This window comes from Phyllobates terribilis, unplaced genomic scaffold, assembly GCF_046119375.1.
Source record: "Phyllobates terribilis strain yellow unplaced genomic scaffold, ASM4611937v1 Scaffold_4__5_contigs__length_816908805, whole genome shotgun sequence".
Taxonomy (NCBI): domain Eukaryota; kingdom Metazoa; phylum Chordata; class Amphibia; order Anura; family Dendrobatidae; genus Phyllobates; species Phyllobates terribilis.
Genome location: NW_027362764.1, coordinates 222054979 through 222082155, shown reverse-complemented (window position 1 = coordinate 222082155; position 27177 = coordinate 222054979). Strand labels below are relative to the sequence as shown.

The following is a 27177-nucleotide window of genomic DNA, read 5'->3' as shown; positions in this document are numbered from 1 at the left end:
AAGAAATCTTACTTAGGGTAGAATCGTGCTCTGTGTATTGAGACAGCAGGTCTTCATCAGCTTCACGATTATGGGTACGGTCGTCTGTTTTTAGTGGGACTTTACCACTTGTCTTTCGAAGAGAAGAAACGAGAACAGGTTGAGCTGGTGCCTGGAAATCAGCGGGTTTATAAGAGGAGTGAAAGTAAGTGTCCTCAGGCTGCAGGGACCCTTTTGTAAAGCTGTCCAATAACCACTTTACAGTAACAACATAAGGCCTGCAAGAAAAATATAAAAACATAGCTAGAAATAATATAATAACTACTACTGTGTAATGTGAAGGTTAGACGCTTTTTGTTTTTTTTTTTTAAAAAAAAAAAAAAAAGCTAACAAGAGCTTATCAGTCAGACTCCGGCTATCACAGCAATCCATCAGCACCCCGTGATCGAGTCACAGTGGAACAATGGGCGTGCGAACAATCAACCTGGCTGTATGGCGGTGCTTAAAGGTACTCCGATAGCACAGAATGGCTGTTCACACAAAGCACAGGTACTCGGTACTTCATAGCGGGGCCACCTTCACACCTGCATGGTTTCCCTTTATCTCCACCCTTCTCTGGCTCTATAAAGACAGAGCTATCAAAAGAAAGAGGGTGGAGATTTAGGGAAAACAAGCAGGTAGGAAGGTGTATATAAATTATTGGCCTCGCCATGAAGCACCGAGAACTTAATTTGAACAGTCATACCCCCGAGATGCCACTATCAGCTATTGATGGCGGCATTTAAGAGGTTAGCAATAGCAGATTGCTAATTTTAAAGGGAGATGCCAGATATATAATACAGCTGCTTTCTGCCCTGTGTGAAGCAGGGTCAATTCCTGAGCCTGCTCCGAACACCCTGACTCACTTCATAGTATGTTACAGAGCGTTAAAGCAAACTTTTCACCACGAAAATGCAATGCGATCTGCGGGCACCATGTTATAGACAGGAGGTGAGCAGAATGATATGTGATTTTGTGAGAAAAGATTCAGTATAACCTGTGCTTTATTCATTTATACCTCGGCTCTTTCTGGGATTTCCGGTCCAGTGGGTGGTCCTATCAGTGACTGACCGTTATTTCTATTTGCACTTATATAAAGATTGCCCCGCCCACCGGACCAAAAATGCCAGACAGAGCAGAGGATTAAAAGATGAAAATACAGGTTATACCTAGTCCTTTCTCACACCACTATACATCAATCTGTTGAGCTCCTCCTGCTTTATAACATGATGCCTGCAGATTATATTGCATTTTCATGGTGACAGGTTTCCTTTAAGCAAATTAAACGAGTACTTTAGTAAAAAGAATACATTGGGACATATTTATCAGTACTATCTAGATCTTGTATAGTGCAAACTTACAATAGACAATCTTAAAATGAATCAAATTTACCATAGTGCTTCATGGCATTTGATAAACCTGGTAAATTGTAAGACTATTTAGCAAAAGTTTACATGATATATTCGTTAAATATGCTCAAAGAAAAAAAAAAATCTAACTACAGTTCTGGGGCATTTAGCTTGATATTTATGATTTAATGTGTTATACCTACTGCATACATCATATAGGAATTTAATCTGTCTCCTCAGGAACCACACAAGCCATAACATTGACTTCATTTTACCAAATTTTTTTCTTCTCTTCGGAGCGATGTAAAAAGAATTGCCAATGATAGAACCAGTTTTATAATGCAGTCCCTTAGTCTTTATGGTACTTTTGATGGCTACCCTAAATACTGAAAAACCCATGGCAAATAAACAAATAAATAAAAATAGTAGTGTAACTGAGCCTTTAAAAGGTTTGTCCTGGCAAAAAGTAAACTTTCACAGGACCTTGGATCTGTGAAAAATAAACTAATTGACACTCAGCTCCGGCACACACTTGGATCTAACACCTATTGCTTAATAGTTAGACATCACCACATCTAGCGCGGTCGGCGCTATACATGAATCCCCTTGGCTAAACCCCACGTCTATTAGGCTGTGTGCCCACGATGCGTTTTTTTAAGCATTTCTGCAGCGGCAATTCCACCGCAGAAACGCTTAAAAAAACGCATGGTAGAAGGTCTGCAATGTTCCCCAATGATAATCCGCGTGTGCTGTGCACATGCTGCGGAAATTTCCACTGCGGATTATCATTGCGGAAAAATCAGCTTGACAGCCCGGATGCGAAATACGCTTCAATTATGCTTGTCCCTGGCAGGAAAAACGCATGTACAATCCGCATGTACAATCCGCATGCGTTTTTTCTGCCAGGGAGATGCAGAAACGCTCAGGAAAAATCCGAAGCATTTCTGCATCGTGGGCACATAGCCTTACTATCGCCACTCCGCAGGTGAATCCAATCATACCTTCCTATTTTTGGAAATCTTCTTACTTAGCGACAGTTGAAAAAGACCAAACATTTTATGGTCGAAAAGTCCTTCTATGTCGCTCAAAACCTTCATCTACCTCCATTTTTCGTTGTATTGTGGTGAACTGTTTAATTTAAACATAATTTGCATAAAGAAACCTTTTGAGTGCGGCTGTTGACCTATATTACTGGACTAATGGGATCTTTCCCAGTTCAGCCAGCACCACTCCCCTCTAAAAGCCGAGTGCTACTCCTTTCTATTATCTAATAGTTTGCGCTGACACAGTAAGAGGAGACACCATCATTCCACCAGCAACAAGACTGCAGTAGTGTATACTAAGAAAAATATCTGATGAAATGCCAGTAAGGGAGTATCATTTAGTTTGTTATTTTTCACAGATCCAAACCCAGGGGAAGCTTTTCTTTTTGCCCAAACAACCCTTTAAAAGGGAATCTGTCAGCAGGTTTTTGCTACCTCATCTGAGAGCAGAATGATGTAGGCAGAGAGACCCCGAGTCCAGCAATGTGTCATTTAGATTACTGGGTGCAGAAGTTCTCACACAATCAGAGCTTTTAGATTTACAATGAAGAAGCCGATAAAGCTGCCCCCACCCACACCAGGCTCTGTATATACAATGTCCATAGACAGTGAGTTTCCCATCACAGGAGGGGGAGTGTTGGACCAGGGCTCACCAGCTAGTCACAGCAATGATAAGCTAAGCAATCATTACAAGCAAACAAAACCTCAGAGCTTGGTAAGAGAGGCATTGCTGAAATCTGTTTTCTAACCCCTGCTTCATACTGTCTTCAGATTACATAGCAAAATACTGCTAACATATTCCCACTAAACCTTAAATGACATATGAAGCATTAGCACATCATATGCCGACTCCTTGACTTTGATGTGGCCTTGCACGCCGAGCTCACATCTTTCCCAGCACATGATGGCTGATTTAATCAGCCATCATGTGCCTTTGTCACGGGTGGAGTAGAGCTCCGCCTGAGGCTGTTAACCTGTTACATCCCGCTGTCAATCTTTGACCCCAGCATTTAACATGTGCCGGCAGGGGGTCAAGTCATTACACATGCCTACAGGCGCACCCGTGAAGTGATCGCAGGGTGCTGATAGGTTGTCCTGACCGCCGGGGGTAGCATTTATAAGAGATCGTGATTTTCTCTATACATAGCAGTGCAGATGCACAGCTATGTGCAGCACAAGCAATCAGATGATCACAGCTTCAAGTCCCCTAAGAGGACTAACAAATATAGTAAAAAGTTAAAATAAAAAAAAGGTTTAAAAAAAAAAATGAAAAAAAAAAAAGTGTTCAAACCAACCCTCTTTTGTCCCATTAAAAATAAAACAAAAACACATTTGATAAATCGCTACGTTTGTAAAAAAGTCAAATTTACCAAAATCTAAAATGAATCCAGTAAACTGCGTAAGGAGAAAAAAAAAAAGTAGAAAACGCCAGAATTACAGCTTTTTGGCCACCCCAACATTGCAATAAAATGCAATAACAGATGATCAAAACATTGTATTTACCCTAAAAAAGGTATCCGTAAAAAGGGTGCAAAACATAAGCCCTCTCCCAGCCCTATATCCTGAAAAAAATTAACACAATGACAAGCAAAAAAAAATTTTTTTCCCCCATCACATAAAAAAACAAAAAAAAAAAAACTATACAAGTTTGGCATCTTTGCAATCATACTGAACTAAATAATAATATTGCCAGGTTAGTTATACTGTATAGTGAACATTGTGAATAAAATAATCCAAAAAACAATTGTGGAATTTAACTTTTTTGCAATTTCAATGCACTTGGAATTTTTCCCCAATTTCCAGTGCATCACATGATAAAATTAATGGTGTCATTCAAACGTACAATTCGTCCTCCTGCAAAAAACAAAGCCTCCCCTGGTTATAAGGATTGAAAAATAAAAAAAAGTTATGGCTCTTGGAAGAAGGGGATGAAGAAACAAAAATGAAAAATAGCCCGTCAGGAATGCACAAGTTCAGTATTTGGTCAGTATTTTACATCAGTATTTATAAGTCAAAATAAGGAGTGGAACAATCAGAGGAAAAGTATAATAGAAACATGTCACCACTTCTGTATTTTTTGCCCACTCCAGTTTTTGGTTTACAAATACTGATGTAAAATACTGACCAAACACTGAACGTGGCAACAGAGATGCAAGAATCTTGAGACAGTGTACTCCAGACCTGTGATCGGTCCTGTTTAAAAACTGCTTTAGTTCCTCATCATTTTCTCCAACGATTACATGGGTAAGGTCGCCAGTGAGCTGGTTGAACCGTATTCCTCCTCCACTGTTAATGAGCCTCCTCAGCTTATCTAGTTTTCTTCCTCCAAACCCACATACGTATATCTGTGAATGAACACAACATTGTTAAAACAAAAACCTAACCAAACATGCAAAAAAAAAAAAAAAGTCTGCAGAGGAACAACCTGAAAATTGTGCAGTGCAAAAAGACGTCAAACACCATGATGGAATTTCGCAAGGGTTGCAAAATAGTACTAGGCATAATATGTAAAATGTTTTATTAGCTAAATAACCTCTTTAAGGGACTACTCTAACTCCTTAACACGAAAGCCTGTTTTCACCTTCCTCATCAGGCCAAATTTTTAAATTGTGACCAGTGGCGCTTTATGTGGTTATAACTCTGGAACGCTTCTAATATAGCTCAGTGATTCTGACACTGTTTGCATGACACACTGTACGCTTTAACTTTTTTTGATAGGACATTAAAAAAGGTTAAAAGTTTAGTAGCAATTTTTCAATGAAAATTTACAAAACCAGTATTCTCAGGAATCACTTCACTTTTAAAATGACTTTGAGGGGCCTATATGTCCCCATCTAAAAACTGCTCTCTTTAAGTAAAACTGCATTCAGTAAGTTTGTTAATATTTTCCATTTTCACAAGAGTTAAAGATAAAAACAGACCCACAATTTGTTGTTACTGTACGTGGTCAGAATCTACTGTTTAGGCACACAGCAGGGCTCGGAAGGGAAGGAGCATCCTGTAAGTTTTGGAGAGAAACAGTTGCTGGACTAGACTGCGGACGCCATATTGCACTTGGAGAGCTCCCGAGATGCCAAACAAGCAGAAACACAAGTGGCCACATTTTGAAAAAAATCCCTTCAAGGAATTCACTGAATTTTTTTTAACGGACTGTGAAAATGAATTTTTCTTCTTCACTAGAACGCTGCTTTAGCCTCAAGTTTTTCAATTTTTTTTTTTTTAAAAGGACTAATAAGAGAAAACGGACCATATAATTTGTTAAGCAATCTCACCTAAGTGCGTCAAATGTGATCAGAAACTACTTATTAGACACAGTGAAGAGCTCAGAAGGGAAGGAGCACCATATCACAGTGCAGATTATGCCGGAATGGTTTGTGGGTGGCATGTCACATTAGAGCCACTGAGGTGCCAGAACAGCAGAACCATCCCCCCCCCCCCTTAAGTGACCTAATTCAACAAACTACACCCCTCAATGAATTATATGTAGGGGCGCAGTAAGCATGACTTAATTCGCAGAGCTACTAAGTGTTCTGCCAAAACAGCAGAAACCCACATCAAGTGACTCCATTTTGGAAATTACATCCCTTTGGGAATTTATCTAAGTGGAATTGGAGTGGAGTGACAATTTTGACTCCATGGATGATTTCCAGAAACAAGCAGCACTGAATGTTGCACAATAAAAAATGCAAATGTGTCACTGTAATGCCCAAACATTGTAGTGCCCATTAGTAGTTCTTTTATTCATTAACGTTTTTACATTCTTGGAAGACATGTTTTTAAAAATGTTCCAATAAAATTTTGACAAATTTTATTGTTGGATGGATGTGACGATTTTCTTCATTCTCACAATTCAATTACTTCGCTGAAACGGCACCATCCATACGGATTTCAACCTCCAGCATTGGACTGCACGGCGCAGTGAGCTCAACAACCCCTCTCCTCTATAGCAAACATATTTATCCAGAGGAAGGCAAAAACCCCATGCTAATAGCTCCATATTAGGGGAAAAGTTCCTTACCGACTCCACATACGTCAATTAGACTAGTTTCCTGGATCAACGTCTCATCACTGAATGTTGTACCCATAAACTAATATACTTTTCAAGAAAGACATCCAGGCCCTTCTTGAACTTTTGTAGTGAATCAACCATTACACCATCATGCGACAGAGAGTTCCATAGTCTCACTGCTCTTACAGTAAAGAATCTGTTATGATTAAACCTTCTCTTCTCTAGACGTAGATTACCCCCGAGCAACTCCTGTGGGTTCTCTGCTCGTGTCGCCAAGAACTCTCCTCCAGCGCTCCATAAGGGCCTCAGCACAGGTCTACAGGTCTAGTAGCCTGCCTGCCCTGGGATCCAAAACAATGGCCCCCATTAAGGCTCATCCTCATCTGGCACTCATTAACTCCATCTAGCCTGTTCCTATTTTTCTTCAATTTTTCTTTCCTTTTAACCATGTCAGGCCCCACAGAAAGATGCACACACCAGTCCTCATAGGCCTTGATGGTTGTGTACTTGGCTTGCGTATCCTATAAGAAAAAATTCCAGTCTGGCCAACTGTAGTGACCCGCGCTGCTTGCACCCCGCCGATGACCTAGGAGCCTCCTGTGGCAGATCCCATTCACCCCATGCCCACCATTTCCCAGCCTGGGCCTTTAACCTCTCTCAGTCGGTTACAGATCAAGGAGCAGCTATCAATTTCTCTCTCTATCCAGAGTGAGTCAAACTCACTAACCACTTAACACCAGCATAGCAGAAAATGTCAGCGGTCCTTGCGTCAGAGTGGGTTCTTGATACTGGTCTTCATCTCTCTAAATGACTCAGACAGCACTCACCATCACACTTTCCCTTCCCGGAGACTTGGTCATCCCAGGTATTGGACTATTCTGATTCAGATAGAGACGTGGATTCTGCTCAGGTTTCTAAACAGAGACATGTACAGTTTTGTTTGCACTGTAAACCAAAGAAATCAGACCTCTTGCCCCCTGCAGACTCCGCATCCTTCAAGAGGGTCAGACACCCTGTCAAGTGCTATTCTAACCAGGGCTGTGGAGTTGGTAAGCCAAACTTCCGACTCCTCAATTTTTCTGACTCCCGACTGCACAGCACTGCATTCACTACTGGGCATGTACATAAAGTGCAGCACAGATTCATCTTAACTAAAAGCCTAGATCTTTACATCAGGAATAGGACATTTCATAACTTTACCAAATTCTTATGAAAAAATGTACAGCACATACTGCATTGACCTACTGTACCCAATTTATTATTTTAAGAGTCGGTCCATTTTATACCGACTGACTCCACCAAAATAGACACCAACTCTGACTCCTCAGCACTGATACCACTCCGAATTCAGTGAAGTACTGGACAAGAAGTGGGCTCAACCCAAAAGATGTTTTCACCCACAGAATGATCCCATCAATCTCCGACACATTGTCTCTAAAGGACCCCACCCAACGATATGTGGAATTATTAACCAAGTCCACCTTTGAAGCTGCAGGTTCGTCTGTGTGTCCATCCTTCGCTACGACCTGGGTCGCTAAGGCAATCATGGCCTGGGCAAAGCACCCGTGCCAAGGCATCTCCAGTGTCTCTCCAATGGAGCTGATAGACCTTGCAGACCAGATCGCCCATGCGGGTAAGTAACCTTGTTTAGCCTCTTGAAGCAGCTGACTGCTCCCGACACGCTTCAAGCAACATGGTGGCTAACCGCCATATCCTTTGGCTCAAGGAGTGGTACCTCATGGTCCTACCCTTCCGCGGATATCGTGTCTTAGGGGAGAAACTGGAAAAGATAATTTCAAATGGCATTGGTGGGAAGAGCATGCTGCTTCCGCAGCATGTCCAATTGAAAGCCTCATCAGTTTAGTTCTTTTCGTCAGTTCAGTCTATTCATAAGGAGAGACCTGCTGTCCCTCAAGAAAAGAAGAGGCCATCTTGCAAGCTAACTCCTTCCTGGCATCCACACACACAGCCCTCCAAGTCTTCACTAACTAGAAGAAACAGGTTCTCCTCCGCATGTTGGGACGCCCCCACCCTAGATCCCTCTTCGGTGGGCGGCCACATCCTCCTGTTCCAGGACGAGCAACTCCCCGAAATCAATAACGCCTGGGTCAGAGAAATCATCCCCTCCAGTTGCAATTTAGAGTTCTTTACTGCTCTGCGAGACAGTTTTTTTCCCCCTATCTCGTTCTCCAAGTACCCCCTTCCCTTGCGACAATTTTCCCCAAGCCACTTCCTCCCTTCTCCAATCAGGCGTCATTGTCCCGGTTACTACCCAGAAACGGTTCAAAGGTAAGGACGGTTCAGTCCATCCTATATTGGACTTGAAGCTGCTGACCAATAATACCGCGCAATGCTTATGCAGTACAAAGTGTTAGACTGACAAAACGCTTAACAGGTCATAGTACTTGGCAGACCTAGAGGTCATAGTTTGCCCTTTGGGCGCTATGTCAACCTTCAGCTGCCGATGAGTTGAGGGAGTTCCCTTGCTCTCACAATTTTCAAAATACAGCGATAGCTAATGGTTCAATGGCCAGGGCGGGTGCTAGCACCGGCCCTAGCTGTTACAGCAGGAGTTCGGCTATCAGTTAAGCCAAGCTCTCGGCTCCTGAGCCCGCATAATCATCTGGACGTACCAGTACGACCAGTGTCGGGAAGGGATTAATGCCTGAACCCCTTTTTATACAGGAGGCTCAGGGTTTATTTCTAGCACCTATTAAACAAATGAAATTTTGTGCCATATATGTGGAGACTAGCAATACAAAACGCAGGGACAAATTAGGATAGAACCAACCTATTATATGAAGTGACATTGATAAAAGCCTTTTAAATACCCACCCTGCAGCCATCAAGCAGATCATCTGGAGCCTGTAGTGAACTAATGTCCAAGTTTTCAAGAGTATCCGATGGAGGCTCGAGTCTTGTAATCATCACAGAATTAAAGGCAGACTCATTCACACAGCTGGTACTAATGTTAGAAATATGGCTGACATCAGATAGTGCCCGGTCTGTGGAATATAAAGAATATCAGACATAGAAAAAAACATTTGCTAGATTATAAAACCTTAAATCAATCAAGAAAGTAGATTATTGTGCAAAACGTTCCAGTATAAATTGTTAACTTGCTACACGCACCACTTGAGGAAGGGTGCTGCTCCTGCTGCAAAATGCCATGATCCCACTGCCTTCAGTGCTTTCCTGTATATCACCGAAGGCAGTAGCATTGCGGCAGGAGTAGTATGCCTAGTTTAGCACGGTCCGTACTGCAGGTTAACACCAAAAATCTCGAATTAAGCGATTTAGAAAACCAATTATAATGAAAATTCTCCACAATAATAGTTTCTCTTTAGACAGTGGAGGTATGCTTTAAATCAAATGAAAATGTTTGCAAAAAAAAAAAAATGTCAGGTTAAGGCAAGTTTGAATATGTAACGCAGAATTATAGCAGACAGATGTTTGGTGTAAGTAAACCGAGTTTCATGACGTGCTGTCAGATTCTCACTGACTGTTTGCTATATATCAGAAAAGCAGATGACAAAAACAGGTAAAACCTGATGAAAATCAGATTCAGAATGATCAGAAAATTGTTCTTCAGTTAACCTACTTTCTATTTTGTTGGAACTTGTCGGGGTGGAGGTCTCCGGCATAGTCTTTGAAGAGAACACAGGATCCATCTTGTACATGGTCTCATCTTGACAAAACCCCCGCTCAATACTGTCAAAGAACCACTGGATTGAGACGCAGTGCACATTCCATTTTCTAGCACACTCGTACTTCTGACCTTGGAGATAAAAAAAAAAAAAATCAACTAATTATGTATTACTGATTTGAAACCTATTACACAGAATTATTCTATCAGACAGGGTAAATCCTAGCTGGTGCACAAGCAATAAAAAGAAGAAAATCAAGGAATACGAAAGAAATCTCCAAATACAATATTATCATCCTAACTAGCTATGAAAAAGGAGGAAAATAATGTGCATGGTTTCAGAGAGATGCAAATCTTGACATGAGCCCTGTATACCTGGATGCCATGATAAATTGGGGACATTCATTCCTAAGTCAGTATCTTAGACGACCTTGTAGCACTTAGGCAAACACAGTATTTATGGTTAACAATCAGCTAAGGCTCCTACTAAAAACAAATGTACCTTTGGCCTCATGCACAATAAGATGTGTGGACTCGTTCATTTTGAGCTGACCGGTGTATTGGCCTCCATGGAGTGAAGACAGTCTTTGAACCTCCTTTCTGTCCAGACTGCTTAATCCAGTCACACAGATGGTACAGCCAAGGAAGATGGGACATAAATATTCCTCCATAGTGACATCTGTGTGGCTAATTATTCTTTCAGAAAAACAAAGAGTTAGCAAAAAATATGTAATAAAACAAGGAATGGAATCGCCATGTGTAGGTGGTTACCTCTGTTGCGATCTCTCCCAGAGGAATTTTACCCATGAAGGCAGAAGAATAGGTTTCTTTAGACTGGCTGCCACAAGATATTTTTTGCTGCCAACCTCACCAGCAATTAGGTGACTGACTGAAACATTAAGGTCCCTGTAGACACAACCACCCATCAACTGCACGTACTGATGAACTTCTTCCTATAAACAGAGCATTTTATTAGGAACACAAAAAACTACCTTAAAAGGGGTTGTCTGATACAGAATTTTTTTTCTTATTACAGGCATGGGTTTGATTAAAACAAAAAACTACGGTATACTCACCTTACTGTGCCTTTGTGGATCCAACACAGGCCGCTCCAGAGGTCTGTGGCAGCGGCGGCCCCAGAAGCAATGCCGGCCTCATTTGGAAGTCATAGGACTGCTGCAGTGGTCGCCAACAGAGCTCATCACAGAAATATATGAAGCGCTATTCCAGTCACCTGACTGTTGCAGCAGTCCTGTGATTTCCGGACATTTTAAAACAGGTATTGCTTATGAAAGCGGGTTAGGCCTGCCTTAAAGGGGTTATCTGGTCTTGAACTACAAGTCTATAGTCACTCTATGGAACTTCAGACTTGTGAATCCTCATATCCCGCGCACAATAAAGGTGCTTTCACATTGCGTTCTGTGTCCCCATCAGGGCATACGTCCTAAAATTCCTCGCAAAACGGAGTCCAGATGTATGCGCTGATGGGGGCCTTAGAACGCAATGGTGACGGGCTGAGCGAACGTGACCCTGTTTTGCGGGGAATTTTAGGACGTATGCCCTGACGGGGATACCGAACGCGATGTGAAAGCACCCTAAGGATTCTCCGGTGTCGGCGGTCATGTAACCACAAGTATGCAATATACATGCTCTCAGCCACATTGCAGCATCGATCACTGCCAGTGTATTGGGCGAGACTGGGAACAGTCTAGTCAGAATGTGGTCAAAAGTATGCATATCACATACTTGCAGTCACATGACCATCATTCTTGGCGCAGACACTGGAAAATCCTCACCGCTTGCAGTTCACATAACGTGAGGATTCAAATGTCTGCAGACACAAAGAATGACTGCAGACTTATATAGTTTAAGACCAGACAACCCCTTTCAAAAAAAAAAAGTTTTTTCTATAACAGATGATAAACCCTTTAATTTGATTGGCAATCATAAAATAAGCAATGAAATAAAACCTTTAAAAAAGCATTTATATACACATTCTACAAGCCTTAAAATGAAATGAACCTTCCTTAAAGCGCACCTGTCAGCAGGATTGTGCTCAGTAAGCAACTGACGGCAACAATGGGTAACATTACACTGATTAATATGATACCTTGGTTGATGAAATCTGTCCTGTGATTCTTGTGTATGTCCGTGCTCTGGGGTGGCCTGTGGGGGGCGCTCTATCTGGTGCTCTGCTTACATGTTCATCTGTATGCTTTTATGGCAGCTCACTGTGCCTTCACTGACCTGCCTCCTATTTTACATAATGCATCTAGCAGTGCGGGGCTAGGTAAAATAGGAGGCAGGTCAGTGAACGATCAGTGAGCTATCATAAGAGCATACATATGAATATGTAATCAGAGCACCAGATAGAGCGCCCCCCACAGGCCACCCCGAAGCACGAGCATATCATTATCTCCAAACTGAAAGTAAAGATTACACAAGAACCACAGGATGGATTTCATCAATCAAGGTATAATTTTAATCGGTGTAATGTTGCCCACCTGACAGTGTATGTGGTTTACTGAGCACAATCCTGCTGACAGGTGCGCTTTAATGACATTTAAATCTCCCCCTCCTCCCCCAAAAAAACACCAACTTAGATCACTGTAAAGACTCTGTATAAGCTAGGTAAAGGCGCAGAGTACTAACCACAAAGACTGCATAATATGCACTCCCCCAGAATGAATAGGAGAAGGGCAAAAGGGAAAATATGTTTCTCATTCATGTCACTGAGACACAGAGACCATGGTTATATCTGATGCCACTAGAGGGAGGACACAATGTATTTAAAGGGAATCTGTCACCAGAAAAAACATTATTAACCTGCAGATATGGGCTTAATCTGCAGGTTAATAGCGTTACTAACCTGCCTGGCGCCTGCACTTAACTGAACGCTGCCGAGAGAAAATTAACTTTATTCTCCCAGGCAGCATTCGGTTCCAGTCACGGTGGCAGCACCGATGCTGGTTCAGTCACCGCTCAGCAGCTGTAATGGCGCCCCTGGCCCTGACTGACACTCACTTTGCATTGGGGCCGGCTGTCAATCAGGGCCAGGGGCGCAGCTACAGACACTGCTCTGTATTCTCAGAGTTTTGACTGAACCTGCACCGGCGCCGCCCCCGTGACTGAAACCCAAACAGTGCTGGGGACAATGAAGTTCATTTTCTCCCTGCAGTATTCAGCTAAGTGCCTGGCAGGTTAGTAACGTTATTAACTTGCAGATTAACAGCATTTTTCTGGTGACAGATTCCCTTTAAGTTCCCTTTCTTTATTAAAAGAAGCATTGACAAAAGCTCAAACAAAAACACACAACGAATTAATAAAAAAACACAATCAAAAACCGATCGATCAACTGAAACAAGGGAACCAACAAAGGTTTATTTTTAATTTTAAGCATAAACTGATAATGCACACGATTCACACAGCTACCAGAAAAAAATACTTAATTGAAAGTGACAAGGATTTGCAAGATATGAAGATGCCAAAATTTAGTTGACATTTTAGTGCATAATAGATTACTTCCAAATAAAAATAACTAGCTGGAAAATAATAATCTGATAGAACAATTTCCGCAGCTATAATTCCCTTTTTGCAAACTACACTTATTTGGAAAATATATCCACTTGGGCCCTGTATACATATTTTGCCCTAACAAATATTACTACATAGACAAGACCATAAGACCACTTTTTATACGATTTAGAGAACATTTTCATCCCATTTCTACAGGAAAGGGGTCTCCTAAATGAATCTAACATATACAAGAATGTCATGAGGCTAACCCTAATACGCTCTGTTTTGCAGATTGGAAAAAGTAAAATATCCCGCACAAGGAGGTGATTATAACAGACTATTACTAAAAAGGGAAGCCAAATGGTTTTAGATAGATGCCCAAGGTCTTTTAGGGTTAAATTAAAAAAGTTAGATATGTCTGTGTTTTTATTATCAATTTGTTTTTAAATTATTTTAGAACTATATGTCTATATGTATTGTTTCGTGTAGGAAATAACCGCCTATAAAAGGAAGTGGTAAAAAGTCATTCACAATATGGACCCGTAGAAATGCTGCCTTAGACGCGAAATAGCCGTCGTCCGTTCACCCCCTCCCGCATATACCTCCTGTAATTGTAATAGGTGGCAGCAATTACTGAATTTTGCAAAGCTGAACCGGAAGTGACACGCGACCTGCTGCGGGAAGGTTAAATCACTCCCGGGTATCTATGGATCTTTATACTGCTTACCATGTGAGTCTATGAAAGGTCATCAATACCCACCTGGGCAATGGATTAGGGTGATTAACGAGTGGAATAGGCTGCCACGAGAGGTGGTGAGTTCCCCTTCAATGGAAGTCTGCAAACAGAGGCTGGACAGACAACTGTCTGAGATGGTTTAGTAACTCCTGCATTGAGCAGGGGATTGGACCAGATGACCCCGGAGGTCCCTTCCAACTCTAATGTTCTATGATCTGTGGATCTTTATACTGCTTGCCATGTGATACTGAGGGGTCATCAATACTCACCTGGACAATGGACTAGGACCAAAAGTGGACCTCGTTTGCATATTCAGGTGGGAGATAAAAACACTTACAAACATGGTGCACAGCACATTATTCCTTAACCATCTCACGTGTGCATCGGATTATCTGGCCTCCTGATAAACCATCCCTGGGGAAACGCATTGAGAGACTATCTGAGGCATTATTTATGGGATAAGTACCCCTACTTTTTAATACTATATGCGAGGCACAGGCACTTTAATTGATGGGACACATGTGTATATACACTATACATTGATTATATATCAAAGAAGCGCAGACGCTTTAACCATCTAGTTGTGTGTCATTGTCTTTGTTATATGTAAATGCTAGTGCATGTGATGAACTCTAATACCTGGGATAGCTATATTTAAATGATCTACCGTATTTTTTGGACAATAAGACGCACTTGCCCGCAAATTTTGGGGGAAAATTGGGGTGCGTCTTATAGACCGAATGTAGCTTACCGTGGTTGGGGGGTGACGGCAGGAGTCGTGTGATACTGCAGGCGGTGCTCCGGGTCTTGCGCGTCCTGCGCTTGGAGGAGATGATGTCTGGAGGTGCGACGCTGCGTGTCCCAGGGTGGTAAGGTGGGGTGTTTGACGGGCCTCGGCGGTGCGGGGCCTCCGCCGGCCATTTTCCCTGGAGTCTACAGCATAGAGAACATGGAAGTGCGGGGTTCCGGACTTTCACAAAATGTAGTCGGGGCCCCTGCACCGCCGAGGACCCTCAAACAACCCCCCTTACCACCCTGGGACACACAGCGTCGCACCTCCAGACACCCCCTCCTCCAAGCGAAGGACCCGCAGCATCGCCCGACTCCTGCTGCCGAGCACCGCTAAGCAGCCCTTCTTCCAGCCTGGGATGGGACTCCCAGCATCACTTCGAACACCTCCTGTGTCCCCGCTCCATCACTGCCGCCGCCCCTAGCCGGTAAGCGGAATTCGGACTGTAAGACGGACCCCCATTTGAGGATTACATTTTTTTTCTCTATTTTCCTACTGAAAATTTGGGGTGCGTCTTATGGTTCAGTGCGTCTTATAGTCTAAAAATATGATATTTACCGTATATTCCGGCGTATAAGACGACCTGGTGTATAAGACGACCCCCCTACTTTCCTGTTAAAATATAGAGTTTAGGATATATTCACCGTATAAGACTACCCCTTTTCCAACGCATACCAAACACCGGTAAAAATTAAAAAAAAACAGATTTGAATTTAACATGGTCCTTTTTTAATTTAAATTCTTATGACATGCAGGTATATAGCAGGAAAACTGTCACTCATAAACATATTAAAATAGGGGGGACCCCACGTCATTTTTTGGGGGGGTCCCCCATTCTAATAGCTAGTAAAGGCTAGGTATTCAGCTGGGGGCTGATATTAGTAGCCTGGGAAGCTCCGTGGGTATTACCCCCTTCCCAGACTTCAAACATCTGCCCCAGCCGTCTGCTTAACCTCCGCTAGAGACTATAATGATGGGGGATCCCACGCCAATTTTCTTTTTAAAAAATCCTTTATTTTAACACTAAATGACAATTGAGGGGTTAATAAAGATGCAGTCCCTAAATTATTATTAATTTTGTAATTAATTTTTCCCAAAAATGTTGACGTGGGCTTCGCCATATTTTTGTGTCCAGCCAGGTACAGCAGGCAGGAACGGGCTGCCCCCAACCACCAGCTGACTATTTGTACCTGGCCGGACACAACAATATAGGGAAGCCCTTTTTTTTTTAATTATTTCATGAAATAATTAAAAAAAAAAGACGTGGGGCTTCGCCCTATTTTTGTGTCCAGCCAGGTACAACTAGGCAGCTGGGGGCTGGAATCTGCAGCGCAGGGAGACCCAAGCTTTCTGGGCCCCCCCCGCTGCAAATTGCAGTCCGCAGCCACCCCGGAAAATGGCGCGTTCATAGAAGCGCCATCTTCTGGCGCTGTACCCAACTCATCCAGGGCCCTGGTGCGGTGGCTCACTGGGTAATAAAGGGGTTAGGGCCAGCTTGGTATTATCAGCTGGCCCTAAGCCCGAAATTCATGGGGTCACGCCAATATTAGACATGACCGCCATGAATTTCTAGTAAAGTAATTAAAAAAAACACAACACCCAGAATAAAGTCCTTTAATTGAAATAAAGACACAATTTTTTAATGTTCTAAATTAAACCATACTTACCATCACGCCCATTCCAGCTGAAGCCAACGATCTCCTGCAATAAAAGTAAAATAATAAAGCAACCTCATCCTTACCTCTCCATGGTTCCCAGGACCGGTCCAGCTCTGCTACATCGAGATGACAGGCTGGACCGCAGCAGAACGCTGCCGTTCAGCTTGCCATGCGGCAGACACTGAGAAGCGCAGGCATGCTTGTGCTCCTCAGTGTCTGACTGTGACGGCATCCAGATGAGCCGAGGTCATGTCCAATGAACTCGGCTCACCTCATGCACGTCACTGACAGCGTGGGAAAATTCTCCTGCTCCCCGCATGCGCAGTAGAAGTTTCCCACGCTGTCAGTGACGGACGTCCAGGAGGTGAGCTGAGTTCATTGTCGGCTCATCTGGATGCCGTCACAGCCAGACACTGCAGAGCGCAAGCATGCCTGCGCTTCTCAGTGTCTGCGGGATGACAGGCTGGATGGCAGCGTTCTGCTGCGGTCCAGCCTGTCATCTCGATGTAGCAGAGCTGGAGCTGTCGTGGGAACCATGGAAAGGTAAGGATGAGGTTGGTTTATTATTTTTCTTTTATTGCAGGAGATCGTTGGCTTCAGCTGGAATGGGCGTGACGGTAAGTATGGTTTAATTTAGAACAATAAAGAATTGTGTCTTTATTTCAATTAAAGGACTTTATTCTGGGTGTTTGTGTTTTTTTTAACTTTGACTATGGGGTTAGTAATGGGGGTGTCTTATAGACGCCTCTCCATTACTAACCTGGGCTTGATGTCAGCTGGCATTATAAGCTGACATCAACCCCAACCCTATTACCCCCTGCCACCGCTACAGGGCAGCGTGGAAGAGCGAGGCTAAGTGCCAGAATTGGCGCATCCTATGGATGCGCCATTTCTGGGGCGGCTGACGGCTGGTGTTTCTAGCCTGGGAGGGGGCCAATATTCATGGCTCCCTTCCTGGGCTATTAATATCAGCCCCCAGCTGTCTGCCTAGCCTTTGCTAGCTATTAAATTAGGGGGGACCCCACGTCATTTTTTTGGGGGGGTCCCCCATTTTAATAGCTAGTAAAGACTAGGTATTCAGCTGGGGGCTGATATTAGTAGCCTGGGAAGCTCCGTGGGTATTACCCCCTTCCCAGGCTTCAAACATCTGCCCCAGCCGTCTGCTTAACCTCCGCTAGAGCCTAAAATTAAGGGGAACCCCACGCCAATTTTTTTAATAATAAATCCTTTATTTTAATACTAAATGACAAGTACAGTAACCAACACTATCACTGTACTTCATATATATGTCACTGACATGTTTCTATCTATCTAATCTATGTGTGAAGCTCTATTCTGTCTGTTATAAATTGTCGGGTACCGATGCTGAATTGCCGGCCGGCTTTTTTAAAGAGACAGTGCATGAAAACACTATTATTTGTTTTAATAAATCCTTTACACTAAATGACAAGTACAGTAAGCAATACTGTCACTGTACTTCATATATATGTGACTGACATGTTTCTATCTATCTAATCTATGTGTGAAGCTCTATTCTTTCTATTCTAAATTGTCGGGTGCCGGCTTATGCCGCTGCTGAATTGCCGGCTTTTCATATATTGTCACAGAAGCGATGCGAACTTCCCTGCTCCGGACACAGCGCAGCGCTTCTGTGACAAGTGAAAGCTGTCGGCACAGAAGCCCTGCGCTGTGTCCGGAGCTGGGAATACGCAGCGATGTGTCCGTTTCAGCACAGAAGCGCTGACTGTCTGGACCTACCGCCGCCGTATTTTAACTCCCTCCACCTTATATTAACTCCGACATGGCAGGGATACTGCCACGGCAGCTTATTAACACCCCCAGAGTATCCCCGCATGTCAATTTCTGAAAGTTTAAAAGCATTACCGGCGTATAAGACGACCCCAGACTAGACAGAAGATTTTTCAGTCTTCAAAAGTCGTCTTATACGCCGGAATATACGGTACCTTTTTGTGGCTTATGAGCTAGCTTACAGCTCTGATGTGAGACAGAGTGTAATCATTCATTCAGTACCATAGCTATTTATAAATTTGATCAGATTGAGATAGTTGTGGGTCAGATATGTATAAAATAATTGCCTATCTGCTGTCTATCATTATTGCTATGTATATGGTATTTATGCTATTATTGATTACAGTTATAAGGAATCTTGCTAATGAAATGCCCAGGACTAGCTAGGGCACAGTCATGATTCTTATATGAGAGAACAGGGTTTATATGAGTGAACTAAGGGCTCCCAGGGACAGCTGCCGAGGAGCGGGGGCACGAATTGTCGCATTACATACAGGGTTGCAAACTCCGCTGCTAGGCAGATACAATAAATGGGGATGTCTAGGGCATATCTTTTTCTGTTTGTGTGTCTATGTTTGTCTTTTGTGATTATATATTTTAAATTTATGTAATAAATCTTGAAACTTTTAATAGGTCTTTTTTTATACTACGTTTTTGATTCTTTACTCTGGTCAACTAGGAAGCAAAAACAAAATTTCAGGGCAGAAGTCATTCAAGCTCTTAAACAACTGCTGAAAATAACACTTACCCTTGATTCTTTGTCAAGACTTGTGCATGAAATTGTGATATCAGCCATTGCCATGTTGAAGACAGGGTACTCAGCTCGGGGAACACATCTTTGATGTTTCATGCAGAATATAACAACTTGGGGTCCAACTACTCTACAACCAAGCTGAAGCAACAACTGTTACTAGAGTCATAGTGCAGATTTACAATATACTGTCGTAAAACACACGAAGAACAAATAATTATTAGGCGCAATAGGAGACACCTAACAAGATGACAAACCTTCTTGAGATGGTTGAAAGCAGCACCACTGAATGGATCACATATGTATAGAGACTTGTCTTTTTCTTTTACGCTGAGAGCTTCTTTTTCATCAATTAAGTGGAGATATTCATCAGACTGAAATGCCTTGATTTCCTGTAATATAGAGAAAACAAAACTGCAGTGAATAGCTATGGTTACTACGTCTCCTAACGACATGAGAGAAGAGCGCAATGGAAAGCATGAAATTATTTAAAAAAAAATAAACTCAGTGCATTTTTATACAACTATAATCATGTCAATCACATCTGGTGCCTACTCTAAGCATGTTAGGAAAAGCTCTCAGTGTAAACGCCAAATTTATTTGGCTCCATTCATGTAACAGAGGCTAGAAGAGTGTCCCTCCATCCTCTGCTCGGCCAGTAGAGCCTAGGATTACTGTTTTCTCGTACTGAACTGTAATAGACTATGCCATTTTACAAATTTGTACAAATATCACCAAGTGGTAAAATAAATAAATAAATATATATATATATATATATATATATATATATATATATATATATATATATATATATATATATATATATATATATATATATATATATATATATATATATATATATATATATATATATATATATATATATATTCTTTTTAACAGTAGGAATCTACTAGTGACTTATCTTGGGCTGGAAATGTGGTGTAAACAGAGCATTCATGCAGATTTCCACTGCGGTATTAGTAAGCAGGGCTGTGGAGTCGGTAAGCCAAACCTTCGAATCACACTCCTCAATTTCCATGACACCGACTCCCAACTCCGACTCCCTCATACATGGCTCATGTTTAAGTGATAAATTTACAGTAGGACACATTTTTCTCAGCTAAAAGTCTAGACCCTTAGATCAGGAATAGGACAGACATTTATAGAACTACTGTACCCAATTTATTATATATTCTAGGAGTCGGAGTCGGTCCATTTTATACCGACTCCGACTTCACAGCCCTGTTATTAAGGGTGCTTTCACACTGCACTTTGGCAGTTCATTGTTCATTGGCCCTGTCGGGGCTTACATCTAGACCACTCGCAAAACAGGATACGGGCGTATGCGCCGATGGGGCCATAGACTATAATTGTGCAGACAGTCAACGTGCGCTCTGTTGCGCATCGTTTTCAGGCATATACGCCTACTAGATGTGGACATCCAGACGCAGATTTCACCCATAAATTGAGAGTAAAAGATCAATCCAGGAGGAGAAAGAAGCAAATTTGCCAATTTTTATTTGTACTATTGATTTAGGAAGCAAAACTTTAAATGACGGGTGTGTGCACATGGTTGCTTCTTCAGGCGGATTCCGCCTGGAACCCACCTGAAAAATGACTTGTTGTGCACATGTTCTGGCTTTTGTAAGTTCTTTTAACTGCTTCAGGCTTCGAAAGTCAAGAAACGGCTAAAAGAACAGACCTGACAATTCTTCATGTGACCTCCACATGAAAGCCACTAATATTGAATTGCAAAAATTATATATCTCTCCCTCTATGGCATCAAATGATTAAAAAGATGACACATCAGGAAAAACACGCATGGAATTATTTCAGCTTCAAAAACGCAGTGAGCACATACCCTAAAAGGTGGAGTAAAAAGTGGAGTAAGGCTGTGTGCCCACGATGCGTTTTTAAGCGTTTCTGCAGCGGCAAAAACGCTGCAGAAACGCTTAAAAAACGCATGGTAGAAGGCCTGCCATGTTCCCCAATGATAATCCGCATGTGCTGTGCACATGCTGCGGAAATTGCCGCTGCGGGTTATCATTGCGGAAAAAAACGCAGCACTACCAATTATTTTTTGGAAGCGCTGTATTTTCGCCGCCATTGACTTGCATTGGAACGCTTGGTTTCCACATCACTGGATCTGTACATGCGGAATCCAAACGTTTCAATGTGCGGATGATACCCGGGTGTGGAGGAGAGGAGACTCTCCTCTGGACCCGGGTACCATAGAACCTGTAAAAAAAAAATAAAATAAAAAATAAATATTATATTTACCTTCTGATGGCCCCCGGTCTCCTCGTCTTCGCTTGCCGGCAGATCATGGTGGACTGAAGGACCTGCGCTGACGTCATCTAGTCATGTGACGGGTCACGTGAGGCTGATGTCGGCAGGTCCTTCAGTGTACCGCGAGCTGTCGGCAAGCCAGGACGGAGCGAATAAAGACTCCGGGGGCCATCAGAAGGTAAGTATAGATTTATTTTTAACCATTCTTTAAGGTCACACTATATAAATCCATGCCGGTTGCATGGATTTATATAGTGTGACCAAGTTGACAAGCACTTTCCAAGTGATTCTAAAATCGCTTGGAAAGCGCTTGTCAACCCGCATGCGGAAATGCAAGTGAAGAATGCTTCACTTCCGCATGTCCCTGGCAGGAAAAACGCATGTACAATCCGCATGTACAATCCGCATGCGTTTTTTCGGCCAGGGAAATGCAGAACCGCTCAGGAAAAATCCGGAGCATTTCTGCATCGTGGGCACATAGCCTAAGAGTCCCCAAGAAAGCAGATATCAGTGTGAAACTCAGAGTCAATTAGGCCATTATTTACTAGATTGAAAGTTAGCACTCAAACCTAAAAACTGTATCCATAAGTACAATACCGCGTTCCAAATTATTATGCAAATTGGATTTAAGTGTCAAAGATGTAATTTTTTTCCAATAACCTCATGGATGGTAGTGTGTCTCGGTGCTCTTTGGATCACTGAAATCAACCTCAAATATCTGTGATAATTAGTTTGCCAGGTGAGCCCAATTAAAGGAAAACTACTTAAGAAGGACATTCCATACTATTAAGCAGACATAGATTTCAAGCAATACGGGAAAGAAAAGAGTCTGCTGCCGAAAAGCGTCAAAATAGTGCAATGTCTTGAACAAGGTTATGGAAAAATTAGATATTTCAAGAAAACTTAAGCAATATATACGTTTGTGACTGATACACCGCTTAGAAAGGTTTATGCAGATAAAGGCATAATGAGGAAAGTATCTGCCAGACAAATTCAACAGATTAAGAGAGCAGCTGCTAAAATACCATTACAAAGCAGCAAACAGATATTTGAAGCTGCTGGTGTCTCTGGAGTCCCACGAACCTTAAGGTGTAGGATCCTCAAGAGACTTGCAGTTGTGCACAAACCTACTATTCAGGCACCCCTAAACAGTGCTCACAAGTGGGCCCAACCATACATGAAGACTAATTTTAACTCCTTTACCCCCGAAGGTGGTTTGCATGTTAATGACCGGGCCAAGTTTTACAATTCTGACCACTGTCACTTTATCAGGTATTAACTCGGGAAAGGTTCAATGGATCCTGCTGATTCTGAGACTGTTTTTTCTTGACATATTGTATTTCATGATACTGGTAAAATTTCTTTGATATGACTTGCGTATGTGTGAAGAAAAAAAAAAAAAAAAAATCGGAAATTTGGCGAAAATGTCGCAATTTTCAAACTTTGAAAATAGTTAATAAATAACATTTCCCACATGTCTACTTTACATCAGCCCAATTTTGGAAACAAAACCATTTTTTTTAGGGACCACATCTCATTTGAAGTGACTTTGAGGGTCCTTTATGACAGAAAATACCCAAAAGTGACACCACTCTAAAAACTACACCCCCTCAAGGTGCTCAAAACCACATTCATGAAGTTTATTAACCCTTCAGGTGCTTCACAGGAAGTTTTGGAATGTGGAAAAAAAATGAACATTTAACTTTTTTCACAAAAAGACCCCAATTTTTTTTTATTTTCGCAAAGATAACAGGAAAAAAATGGACTCAAATTTATTGTGCAATTTCTCCTGAGCACGCAGACACCTCATATGTGGGAAAAAACAAACAAACACTGTTTGGGCACACGGCAAAGCTCAGAAGGGAAGGAGCACTGTGTGACTTCTTGAATGTAAAATTTGTTTGAATATTTAGTGGACGCCATGTTGCGTTTGGGGAGCCCCTCATGTGCCTAAACAGTAGAAACCCCCCACAAGTGACACCATTTTGGAAACTAGAACCCTCAGGGAACTTACACACGTGGTCAAAATTGTTGGTATCCCTCGTTTAATGAAAGAAAAACCCACGATGGTCACAGAAATAACTTGAATCTGACAAAAGTAATACTAAATTAAAAATCTTTGAAAATAAACAAATGAATGACAGTCATTGCTTTTCAACCCTGTTTCCACAGATTTTTTAAAAAAATGAAACTCATGAAATAGGCCTGGACAGAAATGATGGTACCCCTGAAAATAATGTGACAAAAGGGACATGTTAAATCAAGTTGTGTCCACTAATTAGCATCACAAGTGTCTACAATCTTGTAATCAGTTAGTGGGCCTGTATATAGGGATACAGATACTCACTGTGCTGTTTGGTGACATGGTGTGTACCACACTCAACATGGACCAGAAGAAGCAAAGGAAAGAGTTGTCTCAGGAGATTAGAAAGAAAATTATAGATAAGCATGTTAAAAGGTAAAGGTTGTAAGACCATCTCCAACCAGCTTGATGTTCCTGTGACTACAGTTGCACATATCATTCAGAAATTTAAGATCCATGGGACTGTAGCCAACCTCCCAGGATGTGGCCGCAGGAGGAAAATTGATGACAAATCAAAGAGACAGATAACACGAATGGTAACAGAAGAGCCCAGGAAAACTTCTAAAGAGATTAAAGGTGAATTTCAAGCTCAAGGAACATCAGTGTCAGATCGCAACATCCGTTGTTGTTTGATCCAAAGTTGACTTAATGGGAGACAACCAAGGAGAGCACCATTGTTGATAAAAAAAAAAGCCAGACTGGAATTTGCCAAACCACATGTGGACAAGCCACAAAGCTTCTGGGAGAATGTCCTATGGACAGATGAGACAAAAATGGAAGTTTTTGGCAAGGCACATCAGCTCTATGTTCACAGACGGAAAAATTAAGCATATCAAGAAAAGAACACTGTCCCTACTGTGAAGCATGGAGGAGGCTCTGTTATGTTCGGGGGCTGCTTTGCTGCATCTGGCACAGGGTGTCTTAAATCTGTGCAGGGTACAATGAAATCTCAACACTACCAAGGGATTGTTCAACAAAATATTAAGTTAAAGTTAAGAGTACCATCATTTCTGTCCAGGCCTATTTTTTTAAAAAAATTCCGTGGAAGCAGGGTTGAAAAGCAATGTCTGACTTTCATTTGTTAATTTTCATAGATTTTTAATTTATTATTACTTTTGTCAGATTCAAGTTATTTATGTGACTATCGTGGGTTTTTCTTTCATTAAACGAGGGCTACCAACAATTTTGACCACGTTTGTATCTAGATGTGTAGTGAGCACCCTGAACCACCCCACCCAGGTGCTTCACAGAAGTTTATAACATTGAGGCGTAAAAATACAATTTTCACACTTTACCTACAAAAATATTTTTCAGCCCCCAATTTTGCATTTTCATAAGGGTAACAGGAGAAATTGCACCATGCAATTTGTTGTTCAGTTTCTCCTGAGTAAGCAGATACCCCATATGTGGAGGAAAACCACTGTTTGGGCACATGGAAGGGAAGGAGCGCCATTTAACTTTCTGAATGTAAAATTTGTTAGAATTAGCAGACGCCATGTTGCGTTTGGGGAGCCCCTGATGCGCCTAAACAGTGGAAACCCCCAAGTGACCCCATGTTGGAAACTAGACCCCTCAAGGATTTTATCAAGGGATATAGAGAACATTTTGAACCCAGAGGTACGACACAGAATTTGATAACATTAGGTCATCATATTGAGAGATGATCTAAGTGCAATAAACTGGGACAATATCCTGAGACATAAAGCTACACAAAGCAAATAGGAGACATTTTGCAGCATCCTGAATAGGACCTGTGCACAATATATACCCTATGGGAATAAACATGCTAGAAATAGGAGGAAACCACTATGGCTAAATAGAGCTGTAAGGGGCGCAATAAGTGACAAAAAGAAAGCATTTAGAGAATTAAAGCAAGTAGGTAGTGATGAGGCATTAAATAAATACAGAAAATTAAATAAATTCTGTAAAAACTAAATCAAGGCAGCGAGAATCATTGCCAGAGAAAGTAAAAATAACCCCAAAATATTCTTAAACTACATAAATAGTAAAAAACTAAAAAATGATAGTGTTGGCCCCCTTAAAAATAGTCTGTGTGAAATGGTGGATGAGGAAAAAGCCAATATGCTAAATGATTTTTTTTCAACCGTATTTACACAAGAAAATGGCATGACAGAAAACATGATTAGTGATAACAAAAATTCTCCATTAAATGTCACTGGCTTAACCCAGCAGGAAGTACGGCGGCGTCTAAAAATCACTAAAGTTGACAAATCCCCGGGCCTGGATGGGATACACCCGCGAGTACTGCAGGAATTAAGTAACGTCATAGATAGACCATTATTTTTAATCTTTAAAGATTCCATAATAACAGGGTCTGTACCACAGGACTGGCGTATAGCAAATGTGGTGCCAATATTCAAAAAGGGGACAAAAACCGAACTTGGAAATTATAGGCCAGTAAGCTTAACCTCTACTGTGGGTAAAATCCTGGAGTAATATTTCAATATTTACAGATGACACTAAACTCGGCAGGGTAATCAATACAGAGGAGGACAATTTTATATTACAGGAGGATCTATGTAAACTAGAAGCTTGGGCTGATAAATGGCAAATGAGCTTTAATGGGGATAAATGTAAGGTAGTGCACTTGGGCAGAGGAAATAAAATGTATAATTATATGCTTAATTGTAAAACACTAGGCAAAACTAACTGAAAAAGACCTGGGTGTATTTGGTGGAAGACAAGCTCACGTTTAGTGGCCAGTGTCAGGCAGCTGCTGCAAAGGCAAATAAAATAATGGGATGCATTAAAAGAGGCATAGATGCTCATGAAGACATAATTTTACCTCTATACAAGTCACTAGTGCGACCACACTTAGAATACTGTGTACAGTTCTGGTCTCTGGTGTATAAGAAAGACATAGCTGAACTAGAGCGGGTGCAGAGAAGAGCTACAAAGGTTATTAGAGGACTGGAGGATCTGCAATACCAAGACAGGTTATTATACTTGGGGTTATTTACTGTGGAAAAACCAAGGCTTAGGGGTGATCTTATTACTATATACAAGTATATGAGGGGACAGTACAAAGACCTTTCCACTGATCTTTTTACTCTGAGGCCTGAGACGGGGACAAGGGGGCATCTTCTACGTCTGGAGGAAAGAAGGTTTAATCAATCACAGACGGGGATTCTTTACTGTAAGAGCAGTGAGACTATGGAACTCTCTGCCGCATGATGTTGTAATGAGTGATTCACTACTAAAATTTAAGAAGGGCATGGATGCCTTTCTTGAAAAGTATAATATTACAGGTTATATATACTAGATTCCTTGATAGGGTGTTGATCCAGGGAACTAGTCTGATTGTCGTATGGAGTCGGGAAGGAATTTTTTTCCCCAATGTGGAGCTTAGTGTTTGCCACATGGTTTTTTTTTGCCTTCCTCTGGATCAACATGTTAGGCTATGGGTTGAACTAGATGGACTTAGTCTTCCTTCAACCTTAAAAACTATATTGAATAAGT

The 27177-nt window shown here is 41.8% G+C and overlaps 1 protein-coding gene across 1 annotated transcript in view; it reads right to left on the bottom strand.

Moving 5' to 3' along the window:
- Positions 1-27177, bottom strand: part of TOPBP1 (DNA topoisomerase II binding protein 1) — a 95492-nt gene that overhangs the window by 61725 nt on the left and 6590 nt on the right. The window contains exons 3-10 of the mRNA XM_073678096.1: positions 19583-19717; positions 19323-19466; positions 10837-11018; positions 10568-10761; positions 10021-10197; positions 9255-9424; positions 4592-4755; positions 13-257 (exon numbers count right to left, since the gene is read on the bottom strand). Of these exons, the coding sequence (XP_073534197.1) occupies positions 13-257; positions 4592-4755; positions 9255-9424; positions 10021-10197; positions 10568-10761; positions 10837-11018; positions 19323-19466; positions 19583-19717 (1411 nt within the window). The remainder of the gene's footprint in view (positions 1-12; positions 258-4591; positions 4756-9254; positions 9425-10020; positions 10198-10567; positions 10762-10836; positions 11019-19322; positions 19467-19582; positions 19718-27177) is intronic.